Source organism: Brassica rapa, chromosome A02 (assembly GCF_000309985.2).
Source record: "Brassica rapa cultivar Chiifu-401-42 chromosome A02, CAAS_Brap_v3.01, whole genome shotgun sequence".
Lineage (NCBI taxonomy): Eukaryota > Viridiplantae > Streptophyta > Magnoliopsida > Brassicales > Brassicaceae > Brassica > Brassica rapa.
The window spans coordinates 23,191,449-23,212,663 of NC_024796.2; the positions used below are offsets into that span (position 1 = coordinate 23,191,449).

Sequence of the window (21,215 nt, forward strand, 5' to 3'; positions counted from 1 at the left end):
GTCACATGTAACATAACAGTAAATAATTTGAATCTACCTGTTTTAGAATCACAAACAATACGAAGTATGAACAGTAATTTGTAGCAAGACAAAAATATGATATAATGACTAAATCAATTAATAATGCGATTGCGAACAGTGGATCATCAATCATGCATACATTTAAGAAATTTTCTAATTTCGAATGATTTCACAAGTTTTCCATTATACTGGGATTTAAACAAATTTAACATCGTAATTCGAAATAAATAATTTAAGGGAAAAGGGTCACAAGAAGCAGTGAGCAACACTACAGATAATTCAAGACTTCAAGAGAGAAAAAAAAAAGAAAACACCAAAAGGAATAAAAATTAAGAAGAGCATTTTTTACCACAGTATAATGGAAAACTTGTGAAATCATTCGAAATTATATAGCTATACGAATACTTTACTGAACAAACTTGAAAACAAGCTTAAACCTTTGAATTTAATTATATATTAGATTTCCACCCACACAACCGTGCGGGTATATATTTTCACATTTATATATAGATATTTATTTTACACAATTATTATATATTTTTAATGTTACTTCAATATTTAAATATTTTTATAATTATGCCAAATATAATAATTTTATAGTTTTCATGCTGTAAATTAAAATCATCACATATATATATATATATATATATATATATATATATATATTGCTTATTATATATTTGTCCTATTGAATTTGCGTTTGATTACTAAAATAAAGTTTTTAATGCATGAAACAACATATACGAAAACAATTTTGTATTTAATTTATTATAATCATGATTCGTAGTTCAAATCGCTAGATTTTTTTACTAATTTTTAATGTTTATTAATTTTATATAATAAATTACTGTATATTAAAAAGTTTAAGATAAATTAAATTTATATATATGTATTATATAGTTTACTAATATTAACCCGTTCTACCAACATATTATGTTTTTAGCATAAATATTTTATATTTATAAAAATAAAATATGTTAACTTATCAATTTAAAATAATTTTATCATATTTTGTTCAATATAACGTTTTTATTTTAAAATGATAGATATTATTATAAAATTGATAAAATAGGATATAATTTTTTTTTTAGTAACATTTCATTACTAATTACAAAATTAGTTGAAAATATTTATATTCAATTTATGACAATTAAGATCTTATTATAACCTTTTTCAAGAGATTTGTTTGAATTTTAATTTTTTTTAAAAAAATTAAAAGATATAAAATATATTATGATTAAAGTAGTTAAAAATATTATATATATATATATATTAGCATTAGTGATATACATTTAATAGAAAATTTAAATGATGGTCCAAATAAAAATATCACTCATCAAAAAATCATGATTTTTATTTTATTAGAATTTTTTTTGAAAAAATTAAAATAGAAATAAATATTTATTTCTAACAAAATCTTTAAAAATATTGGTAAATGTATTTTTGAAATTAATTAATTTTATTTTATTTAAATTTTCGTTTATAAACCAAAACTGTATTCAATTTTAATTTCTAATTATTTTATGATAATTTAAATTAAAACTAACAATTTTCGAAAGTAAATTTAAAAAAGATTCTAAGAAGATTTTAAAAAGATTTTGTTAGAACATTTTAAATATATTTATTTGTATTTCAAATAAAAAGATAAAGATATTAAAAAATATAATAATGAACTTATGTAAAATATGATATTTTCTAGGAATGGTTCAAACTAAAAAAATTCACATATGAAAATAAGTCATGACTTCTGTTTTAATATATAAGATATATATCTCTTTTCCAGCATATATATATATATATATTTAACATACATAATACAAAAATTTAAACTACGTGCAACTAGTTACCTTATTATCAGTAGAAACTTTTGTTTTAAAACTGCTAATATTGACGAATATATAGAAGTAATATAACAGACCTAAAAGAACGAATTATCCGTTTCTTTTGAAAAGAAAAGTAAATGTAGATGCGATTCAAGTATTCAATATTTGGTTCATAATAAATGAGAATCATGCTGACTATGTGCATATACAGAAGAGACTTTAAGGACTCCCCTTAAAAACTTCCATTCCATTACATTCCTCCTCTTCACCATTTATTTCTCCAATTCATTTTTGTAAATATCTCTTTAACAATACAAAGTCCGAATCTTCTCAACTTTCATCACCATGCCCGATACAACCGTAGACACATACATACATATCCTTTGTGTGATTTATACATATTAAAGCTTCTCAACTCTCTTTTTTTTTTTTTTTTTAATCTTTACTTGTTCATGGTGGTTCAAACTCATGACCATCTTTCCACTCTGCTCTTCCTCAACAGGTGCTGTCTCTCTACTCTCTCCCTCTCTCTATATATTTGTGTATGTATTCATATATTTGATCTTTCGATTTCTCAGAAACGGACAAGAAGGGAACGCTTTTTCGCCGGAGCTACAAAAATCTCAGTTTCCTTCCATCACCGCCGGTTTGACTTCTGTTTCCAAATCAATTGGTTACATTAAGAAAATAATCGGTTTAACTTTTGGTCGGACAAAAAACAGGGGTTGGTTCAAGAAAGCGAGCCAGAGAAGTATCCTCGGTGATTGATTTAGATATCACGGCGTCTCCGATGAATCCTACGCCGTCTACTCCGCCGCAGTTTATCGGCCGTGGTCAAACTCCTAATGTAGTATCCACCGGTCTTCGTTTGTCTCAGGGGCAGTGGCAGAATCGAGAACATAGGTTAACAACTTTTCCGATGATAACCAGATATATAGCCGGAGAAAACAAACGTGCAACTGATGAATTAGATATGTTACTACAGACCCAGGTGACCTACTTTTATTGAGAATATTTGAAGTTTAATTTGTTAGGATATTTTTTTACGAATCTGAATTTGAATTAAAAAAAAATTGTAAAGGAAGCGGAGCTGAGGCGCATGTTAGCGGAAAACAATGAGAGGCACTATCGTGAACTTCTGAGAACGACGGAAGAATCAGTTAGGCGGAGATTAAGAGAGAAAGAGGCGGAGATCGTGAAAGCCACGCGTCGTTATGCGGAGCTTGAAGCACGTGCAGCGCAGATGGAGACCGAGTCACGTGCCTGGCAGGTGAGAGCGGCAGCGAGAGAAGCCGAAGCGACGTCGTTACAAGTTCGACTGCAGCCAGGGGCGGTCCTGGAAAAAGTGGGGCTCTAAACAAATGAAAAAATGGGGGCCCTTCTAACATAACTGAAATTTTAAAATTCGTGAGCAAGAATTTTTTTTTTAAGCAAAACAGAAAAAAAAAACTAATTCTCAAACAAAAAGCTAAGAAAACTGTAAATGTGGGAAGAGAAAAGATTTATTTTATGTAAGTCCCACTAAATTCTGTTGTTCGATTTTATTATTAATACATATAAATATTTTTTTAATGTTTCAAAAAAAACAAAATATTTTTTTTTTAAAATAGGGGCCTTTTAATAATGGGGGCCCCAGGCCCATGTTTCAAATGGCTCTCCTCAGGGACGCCCCTGACTGCAGCAAGCGTTCGCCAACGGCGGGGGAGTCACGGCGACGGAACCAAAATCGGGAAGCGGTGACTGTGTGGATGAAGCTGAAGACGCCGAATCGGCTTACGTTGATCCTGACCGGTTCGAATTGATCGGCCCGAGTTGTAGGATTTGCCGACGGAGATCGGCGACAGTGCTGGCTTTGCCGTGTCGCCATTTGATACTCTGTAAAGGATGCGACGGTTCTGTTCGAGTTTGTCCGGTTTGCCTTAGCTCGAAGAATTCAAGTGTGGAGGTTTTCTTTTCGTGATGGGTTTATATAATGGGCCTACCAGGCCTTTCGTTAGCATTTCATAAAGTAAAACAAAATCTATGTATAATTAAATTCATCATATACGCTATTATTTATTTATTTTTTGCTAAAATGCAAATATCTTAGTAATGATAAAAAGGTTACATAAGTGAAAACCTATTAATCTCCTATATATTAATTGAGAATCTTTAAAAAATGTAATTTCAATTTTGTGCTAATTAAATTATAGACCTGCTGAAATAGCAATTCTTTGTCATTTTATAGCTGATGTGACATCATTAAAAAAAAGTTTAGACACATTTTTATCTATAATTATCGACTCCGAGAGAAATGCATACTGACCAAATAATGTAAGAGTAATGTTTTGCTTATAACAAAACACATACCATTGTATGTTTAGCAAAACTCACGTATTGCACAATTAAATGTGTTTTTTTGCAACAAATTACACTAGGTTAAGATCCGCGCCTTGCGCGGAATGAATATTATATATAAATTATTTTTAAGTATTATATATTTTTACATATTATGAAATAATTAATATATATTGAATAATTAAAAATTTAGTAAATATTACATATATAATTAAATTGGTACAAATACTAAAATAAGTTTTATTAATCCAGACAAACACTTTTTTCTATTTTATATGTTATAAAATTAAGTTTAAATGATATTAATATAGATATATAGTACATTTTTAATATTGACATCTGTTAAAAATATTTTATACTCATATTATTTTTGATCGTTTGTATTTCTTTATAACAAAAATTTTAAATCAATGATAACAATAAAAAATTGTGGGATGTTTAATAGTTTTAGTAATTTATAATTTTAAAAACATACAATGCAAAGTTTAAAATCTAAATATTAAGTTGTCAATAATTGATCAAAATGTTTATCCAAAATATTCAAAGCTAATTCGAAATTAAAATACTTATGTATTTTATATGGTATATAATTTATTTAAAAAATATATTAATATACATATATATAATATTTATTAAATGAGACTTCTTACTTATGTAATTTTGTAATTTATATCTTGTTACAACATAAATTTTTAACCATGGATCACAAAAGTTTCAATGTGAGATTTTTAACAACTTTAGTCATTTATATTTGTTTTTAAAAATTCAAACTTTAACATATACGAAAAAATCTAAATTTTTATTACATAGTTAATGTGGTTGTTTAATTTATTTTAATAAGTTAATTTTTTTAAAAAATGATAGAGAATAGACTAATTTTTATCAAATTTTTATTATTCAAAATCATTAATTGTCATATATACTTTAGACACATTAGGTAATTCCGTGATTTTTATTTAAGGAAACAATGAAGAATATTTATGATTAATTTATGGTTAGTTTAATAAAAAGCTTATTATATATTTATATAGAGCAACATATTTTTTTAAGGATTCTAAGAATGATTGTGGTGAGGATACATGGCTACAAAAATATTGTAATGATTCTCTTTTAATATATAAGGGAAGTGTTGTTCAATAAATGTTTTTTAGAACATGACGTTTGATAAAGGTTTACCAGTATAATCTTTACGCTAGGATACAAACATTAATATGGAGTCCAGTCAAATGGCAAAGTTAACTTTCAATTATGTTTAAACCTTTGAATATTCGTCATGACACATGTTTTGTCAGTACACGTTATTCTAATCCCTTATATACTAAAGCGCAACTCGCCTAGCAAATCAAATTCTGACATGTGGAAAATTAAAAAAAATAGAAAAAAACAAAACACGCTTTTTGTTCATCAAAATATATAGAAGTTTCAAAATTTCAAATAATCAATCTTTTCTAAATTCTTCATAAGTAATTAAACAAACCACTTTAACTTTTTTTTATCTCACTAAATCAACTATTCATGCTTTGTCTACATTATTATTTTCGATGTATATTAAAGAAACTTAAATAAATGTTTCTCCTCTACGTTCCAGGCTTTTTTAGATTCTTATCAACATTTTACTTTTTCTTTACATAAGAACTTTGTTTCTATGTCGGGTTTAGTGGCAGAAAACATGAAAACCTTCCTACTTTCCTCCTTGCATATCATGATCAATTTGGTAGCAGTCTACAAATCATCAGTCAAAGAGCATTTGAAGCGGTTGTTTACAAGAGCTATCCACACTTGTTAAATCTCAAGTTGGTTTTTCATTGGCTGCAACGGAACCTCCATCCAACAATGATCAAAGCCAGAGTAGCTTAAAAATTATTGATCGTAGTGTCTTTGAAGCGGCATGAAAAAAATTACCCAAAAATCTAAAGTTTCTGTAAGTTCTTCATGGGTACGCTCTATCTGTATCAGGGAAGGTGCTCATGGTGTTGTTTACTTAGTCATACGAAATGATTATGTGAATGGTGATGATGATTTGCCATCAAAAGTGCACATATATCATCTTCTTTCAGTCTTTGTGATGAAGAACAAATTTTGAAAGATCTTTCATCTCCTCATGTTATATCTTACTATGGTAGGACCCCTAGGGAGGGGCTACAACGTAATCCTTGAATATTGTTCTTGTTGGATTATTAAAGATTTTCTCAAGTTCAGAGGAACAAAGGATAGTGGAGTTCGATGTTCAGCTATTTGCTTTACACATTCTCAAAGGTATCAACTATGTACACTCAAAGAAAATCATCCACTCTGATATTAAACCAGCTAATATCTTGCTCAAACCAGTTAATAGCTCATATATAGTTGGTTGTTTAATGGCTAATGGTTTTGAGCCAAAGCTTGCTGATTTTGGTTGGATAGCTATGTCAACAAGAACTTGGTGAACCTAATCAAAAGTTAAGATCATGTTAGCGTAACAGAGATATAAGACAAAAGAGACATCTCTATACATGATTTATAAAATAATTAAAAAATACTAAGACTTAAATAACAAGATAATAGGATTAGAACCAGAGAAAACTTAACTAAACTCTCAGCAACAACCGGTAGAATTGAAATGTTAAAGTGAGACGAATGCAGTAAATTACTATAATTCAATACTTAACAAAACTTTGATAAGGAGCCAGAAGAATTGAAATGTGTTAAAGTGAGAAGAATGCAGTAAGTTACTGTAATTCAATAATACCACATGTACCTTCTCTTCATCTTCATCCTTCTTTTTCTCAAGTAACTACATATATCTTGCTGCACAAGGAACACAATAGTTAGATGGGTGGTACAGAACATAAGCACTAAACACATATACACCGATCAAGATAAAAGGGTAATTAGAGAATTGAAGAAAGATCACATGTTAGTATTACAATAACATACTGCAAAGATAAGCGTTTTAGTAAGTTCAAAGACTAAATAAGCAACAAATGAAAGTCACACGGCGTTTAAATAAACTTCTTTAGGAATTGCTACTGTTGTATTGTCGATACCTCCACTCCCCCATGTGCAGCCATTATCATTATCTAGGTGAGTTTTGTAAAAAATTTAAGTAACTTTAAAAAATGTTTATTTAATTTTCAAAAGTATTAAATAACTTCAAGAATATCAAGTAACATGGCTTAATGTGTCTTCTTAGATCATAAGATATACTTTTTAACTTTCAAGAAATTTGAAATTTCAATTTTCACTTTAAATTTTGAGTTCCTACTTAAATTTTAATTTTCCTTTTAAATTTGCCGCTTATATTTCAATTTCCCGCTTTAAATTTAAGTCTTCCGAGAATACTTCCCAGAAGACATCTAATAAAAGTGTTCTATCTTTGAATTTATGTAATGGTTTATCTTTTGTGAATTTGACTAAGTTTTCTTGAGAATTCTTCTCCCTTAGTTTTAATAAATTTGATTAATTTTTTTGTGTTATTGTGTTTTGATATTGAAGTTGTATTAATAACTTCAATTATGTCAGGTAATTTTGGCAAGATAATATTGTGGAATATGAACATATTTACTAATTTTTTTATTAATATCTCTTCAAATTTACAAAACAAATCACAACTAAAGGAGTACACATGCAAATCACAAAACAGACCACAAATAAAACTATTATAGATCATTTCTCTACAAAGGCAAGCTTGGCCTCCACTTGATATAGAAGAAGACTCCGCCAGAAGACTTCTTCTAGCACATTATATTTTAGAAGACTTCCTGGAAGTCTTCTAGCGCATTATATTTTAGAAGACTTCTGAGAAGACTTTCCATAAGTCTTCCAAAGTATGCTCCAGATCTGTAAAACATGTATATCACATCCAGATCTGAAAAACCTGCATATCAAAAAAACGTTTAAATGGCTTGAAAAACAGAGAAAATGAGTGGAATATTAAATAAATCTACCTTTATAGAACACACAAAAATACATATCTAAAATTAATAGATCTACCTTTAAATGAGTGGAAGATAAGAACCATGTGATGAAAAACCTGCAAAACAAGATAAACTAGTGAGAAAGAAATGAGACAAAAATAATAAATTCATATAAAGTTTGGTGTTTATAAGTTCAAAGAGATTAGAGAGAAGTTGGAGAGTTTTAGAATGAAGAACATAACATTTTTGTTGTAGCTATTTGAGAGAAGGAGAGAGATTGCGTAATTTTTTCTTTGTATATGGAAACAAAAATTCCAATAATCTCTATAATATTATTTGAGAAGTCAGTTTCCTACGTGTCGTGCTCACGTTAACTCTCACAGTATTTGATTACAATGATACCCTTAATGAATTGATTAATTATAATTATAATTGTCATTATTGATATTTTCTTTTTTTATATATAATTTTCTTAATTTCCTTGTTTTAAGTATTTTCCCTTTTTCCTTATTTGTTTTTGATTTTTCAATCTTAGTATTTTTTTATTTATTTTCAAAATGAAATATATAATAAAAACGAAATATTCAAAGAGTAAATAAAAAATATTTCACAAAAAAAGAAAGAACATAATTTAGGAAAATTTATACTATATATAATGTGATTTTATGAAAAAGGAAAGTTCAAAAAAAAAAACAATCTTGATATTATTAATGTGAAATAAACATCTCTTTTACCAATAATAAATTATTTTAATTTTATCAATAAATTTTCCTAGATTATTAAAAAAGTAATCTAAATAACATAACTAGGATATCTTTTATGAACTAAAATATTTTATAGATGCTACAATTGATATTTTTCTTCATTTTTGCATAATTGTTTTGTGTATTTTTTACTTTTCGTTTGCAATTTTTTTATACCAAAATACATTATAAATACAAATATACAAACTATAATCAAACATAATATACCACTAAAGTTTCTGTAAGGCTTAATATTTTTTTCCTTTTTATTGAAAAGTTTAATATATTTATACAACCTAATATACATTTGATAAGAATACATAAACCAATATGAACTGTCATAGTTAAGATTATTTAGAAGAATTTTTAATTTATCTTTTATACATTTAAAGTATACAGTTATTTAAAATTTACGAAAAGAAATTACTTTGTAGATATCTATCTGTTCATGAGGCTTTAAAATTTTATTAAAGTATAGTTAGATATTTATGATGAAGAACTGAAATACTGTGATAAATAAAATCCATCAAATTTTGTTAAACTTAAATCAAAAGTAGTTGTACTTAGATTTGAAGAACTATATGTAACTCAATATAACCTACAAAGTACGTAACTTAAACAATCCAAAATTTTATACCCAAAATCTTTAACCAAATTTTATCTATTTAGAACAATAAAAATAGTCAAATTACGTTATAATATAATCAAATAATAATCAAATCGATTAGATATTATAAATTAAAAGCACATATTTAATGAAAATAACCAAAATATTAATCAAAAATCATACATATAAATTACAAATTAATTAAAATAAAAAAGTTAAACATTAATTAATTTATAATATATTTATTTTTTAAATATTTTTATCTGTGCCGCGCACGGGAAAGTCACCTAGTGTTAAATATTTTTAATTCAGAAGACTTTCAAGTAAGTCTTCTAATAGAAGAATTCCTAGACGACTTACTGATAAGTCGTCCAGAAGACTTCAATATTTTTAGTGGGAAACTAAAATATTTTTAGCGGGAGTTAGAAGAATTTCAGAGAAGTCTTCTAATCGCCAGACGACTTACTTGTTAGTCGTCTAGACCCTAAACATAACTCATAAACTAAATTAACTAACTAAACACTTCATAAAATCAAATTAAACTTAAAAAGTTTTTACTATACACATAAATAAACACATATAGGTAAAATTTTAAATTTTTCAAAAAAAAAAGTTAAGTTTTCAAAATCTAACCCTAAGAATACATATATATATATATATATATATTTATGAAATTTCTTTTGACCATATGTATAATTATGAAAATAAACATCTCAAACTCAAAATAATAATATTTCAAATTTAAAAAAATATAAAAACCTATATGCTAAAATATAATTTTTGAAATGCAACACGGAAAAACAAATTATGTTGTAAAAGTCAAAGTATTTTAATAGTTATTTTAAATTAAAAATAAAAAAAAAAATCAAAAATTAATACCAAAATATAAAAATATCATATAATAATAGAATTTACTTAAATAATGTTATAGATGGTACTATGTATAAAATCTATTTAAATAATGAGGCTAAATCTATTTCCCACAAAAACGTGGTTTCCTGCCTAAATCGCAAAAACTTGTTTTTCACAAAAACCACAAAACGTGTTTTCCCGCCGAAACTGCAAAAACTCATTTTCCCGCAAAAATGCGTTTTCCGCCAAAACCACAAAAAACGTTTTCTCATTTCGATCAACTTGGTCTTAAATTAAAAATAATTCAATATAAACATGTTGAGTTGATGGGTCAACCATTAACCCATCTAACCTATTTAATTTAATGGGTCATGGATCATCCCAACCTATTTATTAAATGGGTTGGGTTGACCCATGACTCATTAACAGTAAACCCATTTGGGTTATGGGTTAGGTTGACCCATTTGACCCATTTTGACACCCCTAGTATTTACTAATAAAAATGGGTAATATTCCAAAATAATAGATGTAAAAGTATACTTTTATAAACACAACATGGAAATATTAATTATCATAAAAATATTCTTTCTATAGTATAAGTAAATAAAATTTTAAAATATATTGTAACCAAACTGTAGAAATTAAAAAAACATATTTTGAAAGAGATTCTATATTTGATTATTTATATCAAAATCATAAATATTTTAATATGTAATAACATATTTTTACTGAACTCAAAAATATATTACTATGTAATAACCTATTTTTGTACCAAACTCGAAAATATATTAGTTTGTTATAACAATTAATAAAAAAAGAATTGTATAAAGCAAATCATTACATAATAATAATATCGAATACAAAATCTAAACAATAAGATTATAAAGTAACAAAATATATAACACTAATATATAAATCGTATATTTAAAATGTTTTTGATAATATCAAAATTATATATTTATGCGGGTCAAACTCTAGTGTATATGAAAATAGGCATTAATGAGTACACGTACAGAAGCCATTGAAACACATATAAGATCCCGAAACACATGAAGGTTTCATACTAGGGTCACAATCACTCGTCACCTTGCACGTCTGAGCATAACTCGTCGTTTTAAAGCTGTCGATTTTAGCTTTACGAGTCAGCGAGCCGCTACATTGACACTGACTCTTTACGCACTGACCTGTCCCACTCGAGCAATGAAGGTATTCACAATCTTTAGCTGTTTTGCAAGGAAGAAAAACCTGAGCTTCCACTGTCGGAATGCTCACCATCGTTGCACCTAAATAAGCACATTGGTACCAAAAGAGGAATCAAAACAAACATTTCATTTTTTAAACTTCGAATCCATTAAACACGGCTAGTAGAAAGGCTTGTTAAAGAGATTAGAGAGACTTACAAGAGATAACGAGAGCAAGGAGAAAGAAGAATGTGATCTTTGATGCCATTCTTAATTATTATGGTGATATTCAATAGACCTCTAATACTTTAACAAAACCAATAGACTTCGTATTTATAGTCTCTTCAAAATTTCAGAATTTAATATAATCTCTTATTTAAGAATGTAATCTTTTTTTTAATATTGGTAAAATAGTCATTTATATCATTATATAGTTTCTAAAGAATGTAATCAAAACAAACATATTTTGTGCATATACAGAAAGATATTTTCTCTTTAATGATGATACATGTGTATCATATTGTTCCAGTAAATAATTTTAATACACATCAATATGTTTAAGCAGTATATAAAGGATCATTTTTAATATTCTATACCATAACTACAAAAATCAACATAAGCTAGTTAAAAATAATATAGTTATTAAATATGTTTTATCCACAATATATGTCATTTTATTTTAATATCTAGTTTTGAAAATATAACTATATATACATACTTTCTTACAAAATATGAAATAACATTTATCATATTATGTACCATAAAATTAAAATAAAATAAACATATTTAAAGATTTAATCTTATTTATAAAAAAAATCTATTTTTATCATAAGATTAAAGTTTTCTAAAGAAGAGATAGGTTTGATATATATATATATATATATATATATATATATATATATATATATATATATATACTTATGATAATTAAGTACATAATATATAGTTCAATAAAATATTATCGTATGTCAAAAATCATTTATTTCAAATATAATCATAAAATAGTAATATGAAGTTAATAATATACAGAGCCCAATTCTCATTTTTGACAGGCCCAAATCTAAGTTTACAGGGCATAAAATAATAGTAACTCAAGAAAAAAACAATGAAACTTTAGTGGGATACCATAGAATGGAGGGAAAATGGCAATGATGGAGGGAAGGAAATTGGTGGGAAATAGGGTATAGAGTGCAAATAGGGTAGATTTGATGTATAGGGAGTACAAATTCTCTTAACTTTATATATAAATTTATAATTCTCTTTAAAAAATATAATAACAATAATATAGATTTTTAATTGTATTAGTGCTTAAACTACAGTATAAAATATAGTAGGAGAAACTCATTTTCATTTTGAAATTGACAATCTGTATTGTAGAAACATTACAATAATAAAAAATATAATAACAATAATATAGATTTTTAATTGTATTAGTGCTTAAACTACAGTATAAAATATAGTAGGATAAACTCATTTTCATTTTGAAATTGACAATCTGTATTGTAGAAACATTACAATAATAAAAAAAATATAAGAAAAAATGCATATCAATTTAAGTATCTTTTATAATCTTTCCATTTCACAAAGATAGATTTTCTATTATTATTTTTTTGTTATCAACTATACATACTCATATTGACTCTGTATTAAGAAAACACATTAAATCACTATAGTAAATGTATTGTTTTCTACAATTTTCAATAAATTTTAACCAATAGTAACTCAATAAAATTAATTAATTTTCTTGAAATTTACAATTTTTCACGGAAAACACAAAATATCTATTTTGTGAAACAATTTGTGTTTTCTAAAACATATATCTTTTTGAAACGGAGGGAATATTCTTTTTTTTTTGACAATTATAACAAAATAAATTCTATGCTTTTAAAGCACAAGTCAAAATTTAGTTGTGTTTAATGCAGCAATTAATATCGACATTAACAAAAAAATGTTGTTCTTTAAACTGAAGTACAAATATGAATTTATTCTTAAAACAACTTTTAGTTACACTTAATGCCACAAAGAAATTATATATTCCTAACATTAAGCATTCAACATCTTTTTGTTAATTAAAGCAACCATAACACATACCTAAATTAATTTTCAAACTAAATAATTTAAAAAAATTCCAATAATTTCACAGCTTTAATAAACTTTCAAAATATTTGATATTTAGTTGTTACAAAGGAATATTCATTAAAAATATTACCCAACATCTAGAATACACAAATTAATATTTGCTAAATGGTAAAATAACAAAATAATTCCAAACTTGATACATATAAAAACCTCAACTCCATTACTCTAATCCCGAATCACAATAATGTAAACCCATAACATTATATAAAATTCTATTTCGCATTAAATAAATGTTACTTTCAGAGTTGTTCATTATTTGATTAATTTGGAGAAAAAAATGTTTCAAAGTTCTTTTATAACTTTCCATTAGCTATATGTTCCAAATTAAGCAATGGAGAGTATTGTTCAATAAAATAGTATTTATGGTATATTAATCTATTCACTATCAATACTATTAAAAGGGAAGGATTTTGAAAAAATCTACCTATGAAAGTTGTTTGGACTTATTACTTTTAAATTTTTTTGGATTTACCATGTATATTATAACAATAATTGACAATTTTTTTTACTCTATAGACCCCCCCCCCCCCCCCCCCCAATTATTACTCTAACCATGCGAATTGTATACATTATTATTTATACATAACCACTAAAACCGATTGCTAAACCACCCTACCCAAACAAAATACATTACATGAACCAAAATCAAAGCACAACCTATTATAACTGTTATCTTAACGAAATATTCATTTTCCTTACATACTACCATCGACTACAAAACACGTTACATGTAAGACACTTATAGAAGCTTTATACAAGATTTGGGTGTAAGATTATATGATTCAAACACTAAATTTCATTAGTGAAATAATCTTCAAGATTATATGATTCAAACACTAAATTTCATAATTATGAAAAGCAAAACAAAACCAAACCTGCGCTTTCAAACGCGGGTTAAAATCTAGTTATTTATTACTAATGCATAAAACTGTAGAAACCCATGTAAATAATCAGTTTGGTAAAATATATATTAAATACAATAGGCTTTTAAATATGTTATTTTTTGCATATTATTATAAAACTATTAGTCCAATGCAAATGCAATAAGAAAAATATATATAAGCAAACGACTAAATCAATTGACGGTTATGTACAACAAAATAAAATTACTGATATAAACTATCAACTTTTTTTTTGTATATAAATGTCATAGTACACAGAAATTTAATACAAGTAAATATATAAAATATATACTACCAAAACTATACAGAATATTGATATGGACATGTCAAATTCTAGTAAATCGTTATGATCCGAAGCAATTTGAATAGCCTAGAACTCCCATTTCATTTGACAGAATTTTTATGATAAAAAGCATCCCTCATAAATCTTTTCTCTTTTTTGTTAAAACAACATTTTGTTTCACCATTATAATTCAACGACAACTCAACTCCGTGGAGTCATTGCTTATTGACATTGTACCATCTTCAGATTGAGATTGACTTCCACTCATAGCAGGAGCTTTAGGTAAAGGAATGATGATAGTATCACTGCCAAACCAAACTATTACCAACCTCATAGTTGGTCTCTTTGCTGCATTCTCTTGAACACACAATAAACCAATCTGGATCAACTTCATGATCTCGTTTATCGGATCCTTCATCAGTAAAGGGTCAATTACAGCCTCAGCCTTTCCTTCAACCCATCTCTTCCATGCCTGCACGAAGAACATATACATTTTACACTCTGTACAGAGAGGTTTAAAGATAAAAGAAAATTCAGGACAAAAGCTTACAAAAGCCGCAAGTCCTTCTCCTTCAAAGCTATTGTTTCTTTCCCCACTTATCATCTCTAGAAGCATAACACCAAAGCTATATACATCAGATTTAGCTGAGATTTTCCCGTGATTAAGGTATTCAGGAGCCATATATCCACTACATATATGCAAATTAATTCATGAATTAATATTGATCCAGGATTACCTAAAAAGTTCATACTATTACGGAAATATATCATTATAGATAATGATTGTATTTCCTATTCTTATATTGATTGTGATAATGTCTTCAAGGTTGATTGATATATTCTTACCGGGTTCCAGCTATTCTTCTTGTTTCAGCTCGAGTCTCTTCAGCTTCGAACAACCTTGCGGTCCCAAAGTCTGCAACTTTAGGGTTCATCTCTGCATCTAACAGGATGTTGCTCGCCTTCAAGTCTCTGTGAATAATCTTCAGCTGAGAATCTTCATGAAGATAAAGAAGACCTCGAGCAATGCCTTCTATAATTCTGAATCTCAGCTCCCATGAAAGAAGTGAACGCCTCTCTTCATCTGCACAGTTCAAACAAAAATTGTTTGTCTAGATTTTCTAAAAAATAAAACTATTCAAAGTGGCAACTGTTTTTCGAAGGCTAACCGAAGATAAAGTGGTCAAGACTTGAATTATGGACAAGCTCGTAGACAAGAATCTCTTCATCTCCTTCACTACAGAAACCAAGAAGCTTAACGAGATTCCTATGTTGGAGTCTTGTCAAGAGTGAAACCTCATTCTTAAACTCTGTATCTCCCTGTCCTGAACCTTTTGATAATCTCTTCACCGCTATCTCTTGCCCGTTTGGTAATATCCCCTGAAACCGATTCTCAAGATTCCATTTTAATATAGAGTACTGAGTAAAGTCTTGTCTAATCTTACTGCATTTTAACTCCAGAATGTAGTTAAGAAATGAGTACTACACTAATTATTTTCATCACTCCATTATTTATCCTTTATTTGTAAATCCAAATGTATCAGAGATCCTCTAAAAATCAAGACCAATCAACCACTCATTATTACAAGACTGTTATTAATACCTTGTGGACAGTACCAAATCCACCTTGGCCAAGCTTATTTTCAGACGAGAAGTTATTGGTTGCTGTCAAGATCATACCAAGATTAAACCGTAGCATATGTTGACCATCAGACTCAGAGTGCTCTTCCCTATCAACTAAAAGAAAACAAAAATAAGTCTTACTCTGAATGTGTTTCAAAACAAAAAAAGTTCTTACTCTCTAGTCTCAGTATTATAAAAAAATTATTGGTTTCACTTTTTGTTTATAAATAAAAATTTAATCACAGATGTAAGTATATTCAGAATACTCAGTATATCATTAGAGTTTCTTAACCCATAGCAATGCCCTAGGTTGATTGAACTTACCATTGATTCCGTTGTTTGATTTTCTCCTCCGAGCAAAGAACTTTATGAGACTGATAGATACAAATACATTAATAAAAGTAAGAACCACAAATATCGCGATGGTTACCCAAGACCTTGTGCTTCTTCCTGAAAATCATTAAAATCTTTTTAGTCTGTAAACATATTAATATCATACTTACAAAGTTTGGGAGTGCTTAAACTCATTTGTAATACCTTTCTTGTCTGTTGCAGAGCTCCCCTTCTCCTGAGCCGGAGGTGAAGGAAGTCTAGTAACATTACCAAAAGCACCATGGAATGTATAAAAATCCCACCTGAAAAAGCAGCTCGGACGATTGACCTCGCCTCCTCGTCTGCCCCAGAACTGGTTTTTAAATAACGTCACACATGCTCTCAAACATCTATTGCAATCTTGAGAAGTTATGTCCGGTGTGCACTGCATCAGCATGTAGACATTTTCAAACTCGGTGAACTCGGCTTCTATGGCACCATGGTACTTAAGCACAGAGGAAGTTTCAGCACCAGTGGCGGCCTCGACAGTCCGGTTAACCATCCCATCCCACTCTTGTTCAAAAAGGGTCATGTTTTTAGATGGATCGATACCATCTGGACTTGGGTATCGAACAGCAGGTTCAAGCTCGAGGCTCCCAAAAGTTGAGTGGATTGAGGAACGTACAAGACAAGAAACATTGTCTTCAACGTCTTTGTCCCACGTGTACGAATTCATTCGGGTTGGACAATCCTTTTTTATACCCCGAGTCGCACTAAGGACACAGTTGAAACAATCTTGTTGCTCGTAGCCTCTTTGGCAGAGGACAAGAGCGTAAACTCTGTTGGGACTGTTGCCGAGTGAAGAGTTGTAGAATCCACCGTTGGCGATTACTTTATCAGGAAGAGTAGAGAATATATCGTCGCGATTCTGAACGTAAGTGCTGTTTTCGTTGTAAAAGCTTCCGGTACACCCGACGGCGTTAACGACTTCGAGGTTTTGAAGGACAAGAAGAAGAAGAAAAGATAAGAGAATGATCACCAAAGCAAAGGATTTCCCCATTTTTAAAATGATAAAAACTTTTTTTTTCCTTTTCTTACTTGTTAATTCGTTATGGTATAGTACTCGTTATATAGAGTGAGATGAGAAAACGAGTATTGGTTTACTTCCAAAGACTGAGAAAATATGTATTGGTTGATTTTCAATGATCGAAAATACCGAGAAGATTGCAGCTTCAAATTTGGAAGTATTTACAATTCAATTAAAAACATAAATGCTCTCTATAAAAAAATAATAATAGTGGAAGCTTCTTTATTCTAGTGGTTTGATTAAAGATTCATTAATGTTTTTACATTAAAAGGTTTGGGATTCAAATCCCAAAAAACCACAAATTATGTAGATTAGAGAGAAAAATGATTATATGAGGTCTTCAGCATGGTGCATGGCATACCATCGAATATGTATATCATAGGACGGTTCGGAGTAATACAGTCAGGCGTATTTTCATATGGTGGTAGAACTGTCGGCTGTAAAATCGTCTATGTAATATTTTTCAACGTTGTAATAGCATAATTAATCAAACGTTAAAAAAATAAAATAATAATTAAAAACATAAATATATTTCAAAAATCAGCAAATTCAATCGCTTTATCCGTTAGTTAAATAACCAGGGTTTTTTTTTCTGTAAACAAGATATGGTCTTCACAGAATTTTTTTTTTTTCGACCGTAAATTAAACGTTCATGTTATAGACATGGATTTGAATGCATACGATAATTAGGTGTTTGAATTTTTTTTGTAAAGAAAGTTGGGTGTCCGCGTCTAATGTCGTTGTGAGTCATAATTACGAGAAGACTTTCTGTCGAACATAATGGGTGATTGGTTCAAATTTACCTCGGTTCTTTATCCTTATTTATTTATTTTATCTTTTTTTATCGGCAATTTAAACATATTCATATAAATTTTGTAAATTAAAAAGTTAATTTCGTATTCATATAAACAACAAACGATAGTTGCTGTCCGCTTTTAAATTTTGCGTTTGTGGTATATGAATGAGATCTTAGCTATTGAATCTAGGGGTGGGCAAAAAAAGCGAACCGAACCGAGTCAAACTGAACCGAAACTGATTAAAACCGAATCCAATTCTATTTCAAACCATTCGGTTGAAGATTTTCCCAACCCGAATGGTTCGGTTTTAAATCGAACCGAACCGAGAAACCGAATGTATTTTTGTAATTATTTAAACTAAAAATACTAGTAATACCAATATACTAAAATTCTAATACCATACCACGTATTTTCCATTTTTCATTTATTAACATATATTCTTCTAACCGACTATGTAATCATTAAAATATTTGATTAACAAAATAGAAAAGTTTGTATCTTTATATTCTTATATATGTAAACATGAATGTTAAATTGATAAACTAAAACTGAACATTTCCTACTGTCAAGTTAACAATGGTAATTGTAGTATTTGAGATTCAATCTAGAGGACCAGTCTACACTTTATTCTTATAAGTTTTCAACTTAGCTAAAACTAAATTTAACCTCCTCTGATGTTCTATAGAAGTCATCGATTCATCTTCTAGGTGTATCCTACGCATGCAAAGATCAGGTGAAATGCCATGAATGTCAGTTAGAAAATAACCTAATGCCTTATGGTACTTTCTTAGTTCAAAAAAAAGTCTAGCTGTTTCCACATTGTTCAGTTATGAGTTTACAATAACATGATAAGTGGAATTTGGCCCCAATAATGCGTACCTGAGCCCCGTAGGGAGGGATTTGAGCTCGATCTTTGAAGCTTTCAGATCGTTCCACGGATCGTCGAGTTTCATATTCGGCTAAGTAGCGCTTTTCGAAGTGGCTGCTCCAGCTGCACTGCTCTGATTGCTCTCGTTTTTCTCCTCCAGACTTAGATAGGTGACAAGCTTTTCCATGCTTTTGGCAAAGTCAAGCATCTTGTTGTAGCCATCCGTGTCTACGCTCATGACGTTATGCTCGGTCTCAGAACGGAACAGGGATAATTTGAGTGGATCATCGGTCAAGATTTCCTCAATCATCCCTTCTTGAGAAATTAGTGCTTGATCTTCGTCCTCAACTGTGTAGGTCTGCGCATCCAGCATCTGTTTCTTCAGCAATTTGTTCATCTCAAACTTCATCGCAATGTCCCCTAGGTGAAGGTCAATCATTCCTTGTCGAACATCAATGATCGCACCAGCTGTGCAAAAGAAAGGACGACCCAGGATGAGTGGATCTCTAGGTTCCTCTTCAACCTCCAGAACCACAAAATCTGTCGGACATGGAGATCTTCCAGAATACCCACCGGTGACTTGACTGATCTGTCGGCGAATGTGGGAACCGAAATTCGCACTGTCGATTTCCGTTTAAATTAGGAAACTAGGCAAACCCTTATTTCCCAGAGGTCCCAGATATCTGCTAATACCACACGCCAAGCAATCAGAACACGAGATAACAACGATAAACTATAAGGAATCATAAAAAGAGAGCAAAGAGAAGTCTTATTCCAAATTTGCCTATGAGCGTTTACAACAAGGTATTTGCCTGGGCTCGAGAGCTGTCGGTGAGATTCCTAGTTCTAAAAACCTTAAGGCGGCTAAACCTAATTGAGTCGCAGCTCGAAATAACAAAAACGAAAAGTTGCTTAATTGCTCTAAGTGCTAAGTTTGTTCTAAGAAAATCCTCCCATCTGCCTCTCGCCTAGAACTCCTTATATACTCACTCCTAGGCCGGTTTACGCTTTTTCCCTTTCTGCCCTTAAGCCGTAATAGCTCAAAAATAGAGATATTCCGTCTTTTCCGATCTTCGTGATTATATTCGAAAACTTCATATTTATCCGCGTAAACTTGACATTTATCTTTTTTTCCGAACCAAGCATAAACCATCCTACGGCTCATGGACTTTTGGTTAAGAAATCGTAAGTGGACTTCGAGTCACGTCGTAGGTCTCTTTGGACCGTCTTTTGACTCGAAACGTTTATTACGGTTTCTTTGATAAAAACAAACTTTCTGCAGTGTTTATCGTAAAGTTTGATTGATGACTTCGAATAACGAGAAACATGAAATGGTTCAGCTACGGTCTTCGGGAGATAGCATTAAAGAGTAGACGAAATGCATGGATTCGCGTCGTATCGATGTTTTGGGAAAGCTCGATCGCTTCGTAACGATCGAAATGTGCATGTGCTCTGTCACTAGGTAGTGACCAAGCTTGGTTCCTAACTCGGTCGCTACGTGAGCTCGAGCGGCTCGAGCTCGGTCTCTACGTAGCGGCCGAGCCGTGTGCATGCTTGATCACTGCGTATTGATCGAGCTTGGCTTGTCCGCGGTCCGATTATCTTGCTTGAGCTCGTCCATGGCCAGTCGGATACGTGTCGGTTGTCTTGGGATAATCTGTATTTGGTTCGACCGAGATTCAAATAAGATTTTACCGCAAGGCTCTTTGTAAAGATTTCTTTACGAAAATTACTTTTCGGAAAA

General features: G+C 29.7%; 3 protein-coding genes across 6 annotated transcripts; 1 reads left to right on the forward strand and 2 right to left on the reverse strand.

Annotated features, from left to right (window-relative positions):
* Positions 1–1,716: 1,716 nt before the first annotated feature.
* LOC103853768 (E3 ubiquitin-protein ligase BOI) lies at positions 1,717–3,955 on the forward strand. 2 transcript variants are annotated; one of them, XM_033285549.1, is made up of 5 exons: positions 1,750–2,346; positions 2,423–2,490; positions 2,567–2,835; positions 2,926–3,169; positions 3,527–3,955. In XM_033285549.1, exons 1-5 carry the CDS (start codon positions 2,297–2,299, stop codon positions 3,802–3,804), a joined length of 909 nt encoding a protein of 302 aa, XP_033141440.1. In that variant the 5' UTR covers positions 1,750–2,296; the 3' UTR covers positions 3,805–3,955. The 2 variants fall into 2 exon arrangements, with proteins under 2 accessions (XP_033141439.1, XP_033141440.1); XM_033285548.1 differs by having other exon boundaries at positions 1,717–2,490; positions 2,926–3,160; positions 3,518–3,955.
* A 7,254-nt stretch (positions 3,956–11,209) lies between these two features.
* LOC103853769 (defensin-like protein 295) lies at positions 11,210–11,836 on the reverse strand. Its single transcript, XM_009130679.2, has 2 exons — positions 11,680–11,836; positions 11,210–11,562 (listed from the first exon to the last, which is right to left on the reverse strand). Exons 1-2 carry the CDS (start codon positions 11,726–11,728, stop codon positions 11,276–11,278), a joined length of 336 nt encoding a protein of 111 aa, XP_009128927.1. The 5' UTR covers positions 11,729–11,836; the 3' UTR covers positions 11,210–11,275.
* A 2,869-nt stretch (positions 11,837–14,705) lies between these two features.
* On the reverse strand, positions 14,706–17,831 carry LOC103853770 (putative cysteine-rich receptor-like protein kinase 39). 3 transcript variants are annotated; one of them, XM_009130680.3, is made up of 7 exons: positions 16,945–17,831; positions 16,732–16,857; positions 16,388–16,521; positions 15,954–16,164; positions 15,631–15,868; positions 15,335–15,473; positions 14,717–15,256 (listed from the first exon to the last, which is right to left on the reverse strand). In XM_009130680.3, exons 1-7 carry the CDS (start codon positions 17,777–17,779, stop codon positions 14,975–14,977), a joined length of 1,965 nt encoding a protein of 654 aa, XP_009128928.1. In that variant the 5' UTR covers positions 17,780–17,831; the 3' UTR covers positions 14,717–14,974. The 3 variants fall into 3 exon arrangements, with proteins under 3 accessions (XP_033141427.1, XP_009128928.1, XP_018511843.1); XM_018656327.2 differs by having other exon boundaries at positions 15,017–15,256; positions 15,335–15,390; XM_033285536.1 differs by having other exon boundaries at positions 14,706–15,473.
* Between the last annotated feature and the right edge of the window lie 3,384 nt (positions 17,832–21,215).

Bases quoted from the DNA above. Each gene is read 5' to 3' on its own strand.
- LOC103853768 (XM_033285548.1), top strand. From the start codon at position 2,313: ATGACCATCTTTCCACTCTGCTCTTCCTCAACAGGTGCTGTCTCTCTA. The intron at 2,491-2,566 runs GTTTGACTTCTG...GACAAAAAACAG, and splicing joins GTTTCCTTCCATCACCGCCG to GGGTTGGTTCAAGAAAGCGA. The intron at 3,161-3,517 runs GACTGCAGCCAG...AGGGACGCCCCT, and splicing joins AGCGACGTCGTTACAAGTTC to GACTGCAGCAAGCGTTCGCC.
- LOC103853769 (XM_009130679.2), bottom strand. From the start codon at position 11,728: ATGGCATCAAAGATCACATTCTTCTTTCTCCTTGCTCTCGTTATCTCT. The intron at 11,563-11,679 runs GTAAGTCTCTCT...GTGCTTATTTAG, and splicing joins CCTTGCTCTCGTTATCTCTT to GTGCAACGATGGTGAGCATT.
- LOC103853770 (XM_033285536.1), bottom strand. From the start codon at position 17,779: ATGGGGAAATCCTTTGCTTTGGTGATCATTCTCTTATCTTTTCTTCTT. The intron at 16,165-16,387 runs GTATTAATAACA...AATCGGTTTCAG, and splicing joins GATTTGGTACTGTCCACAAG to GGGATATTACCAAACGGGCA. The intron at 15,869-15,953 runs GTTAGCCTTCGA...TGAACTGTGCAG, and splicing joins TCTTGACCACTTTATCTTCG to ATGAAGAGAGGCGTTCACTT.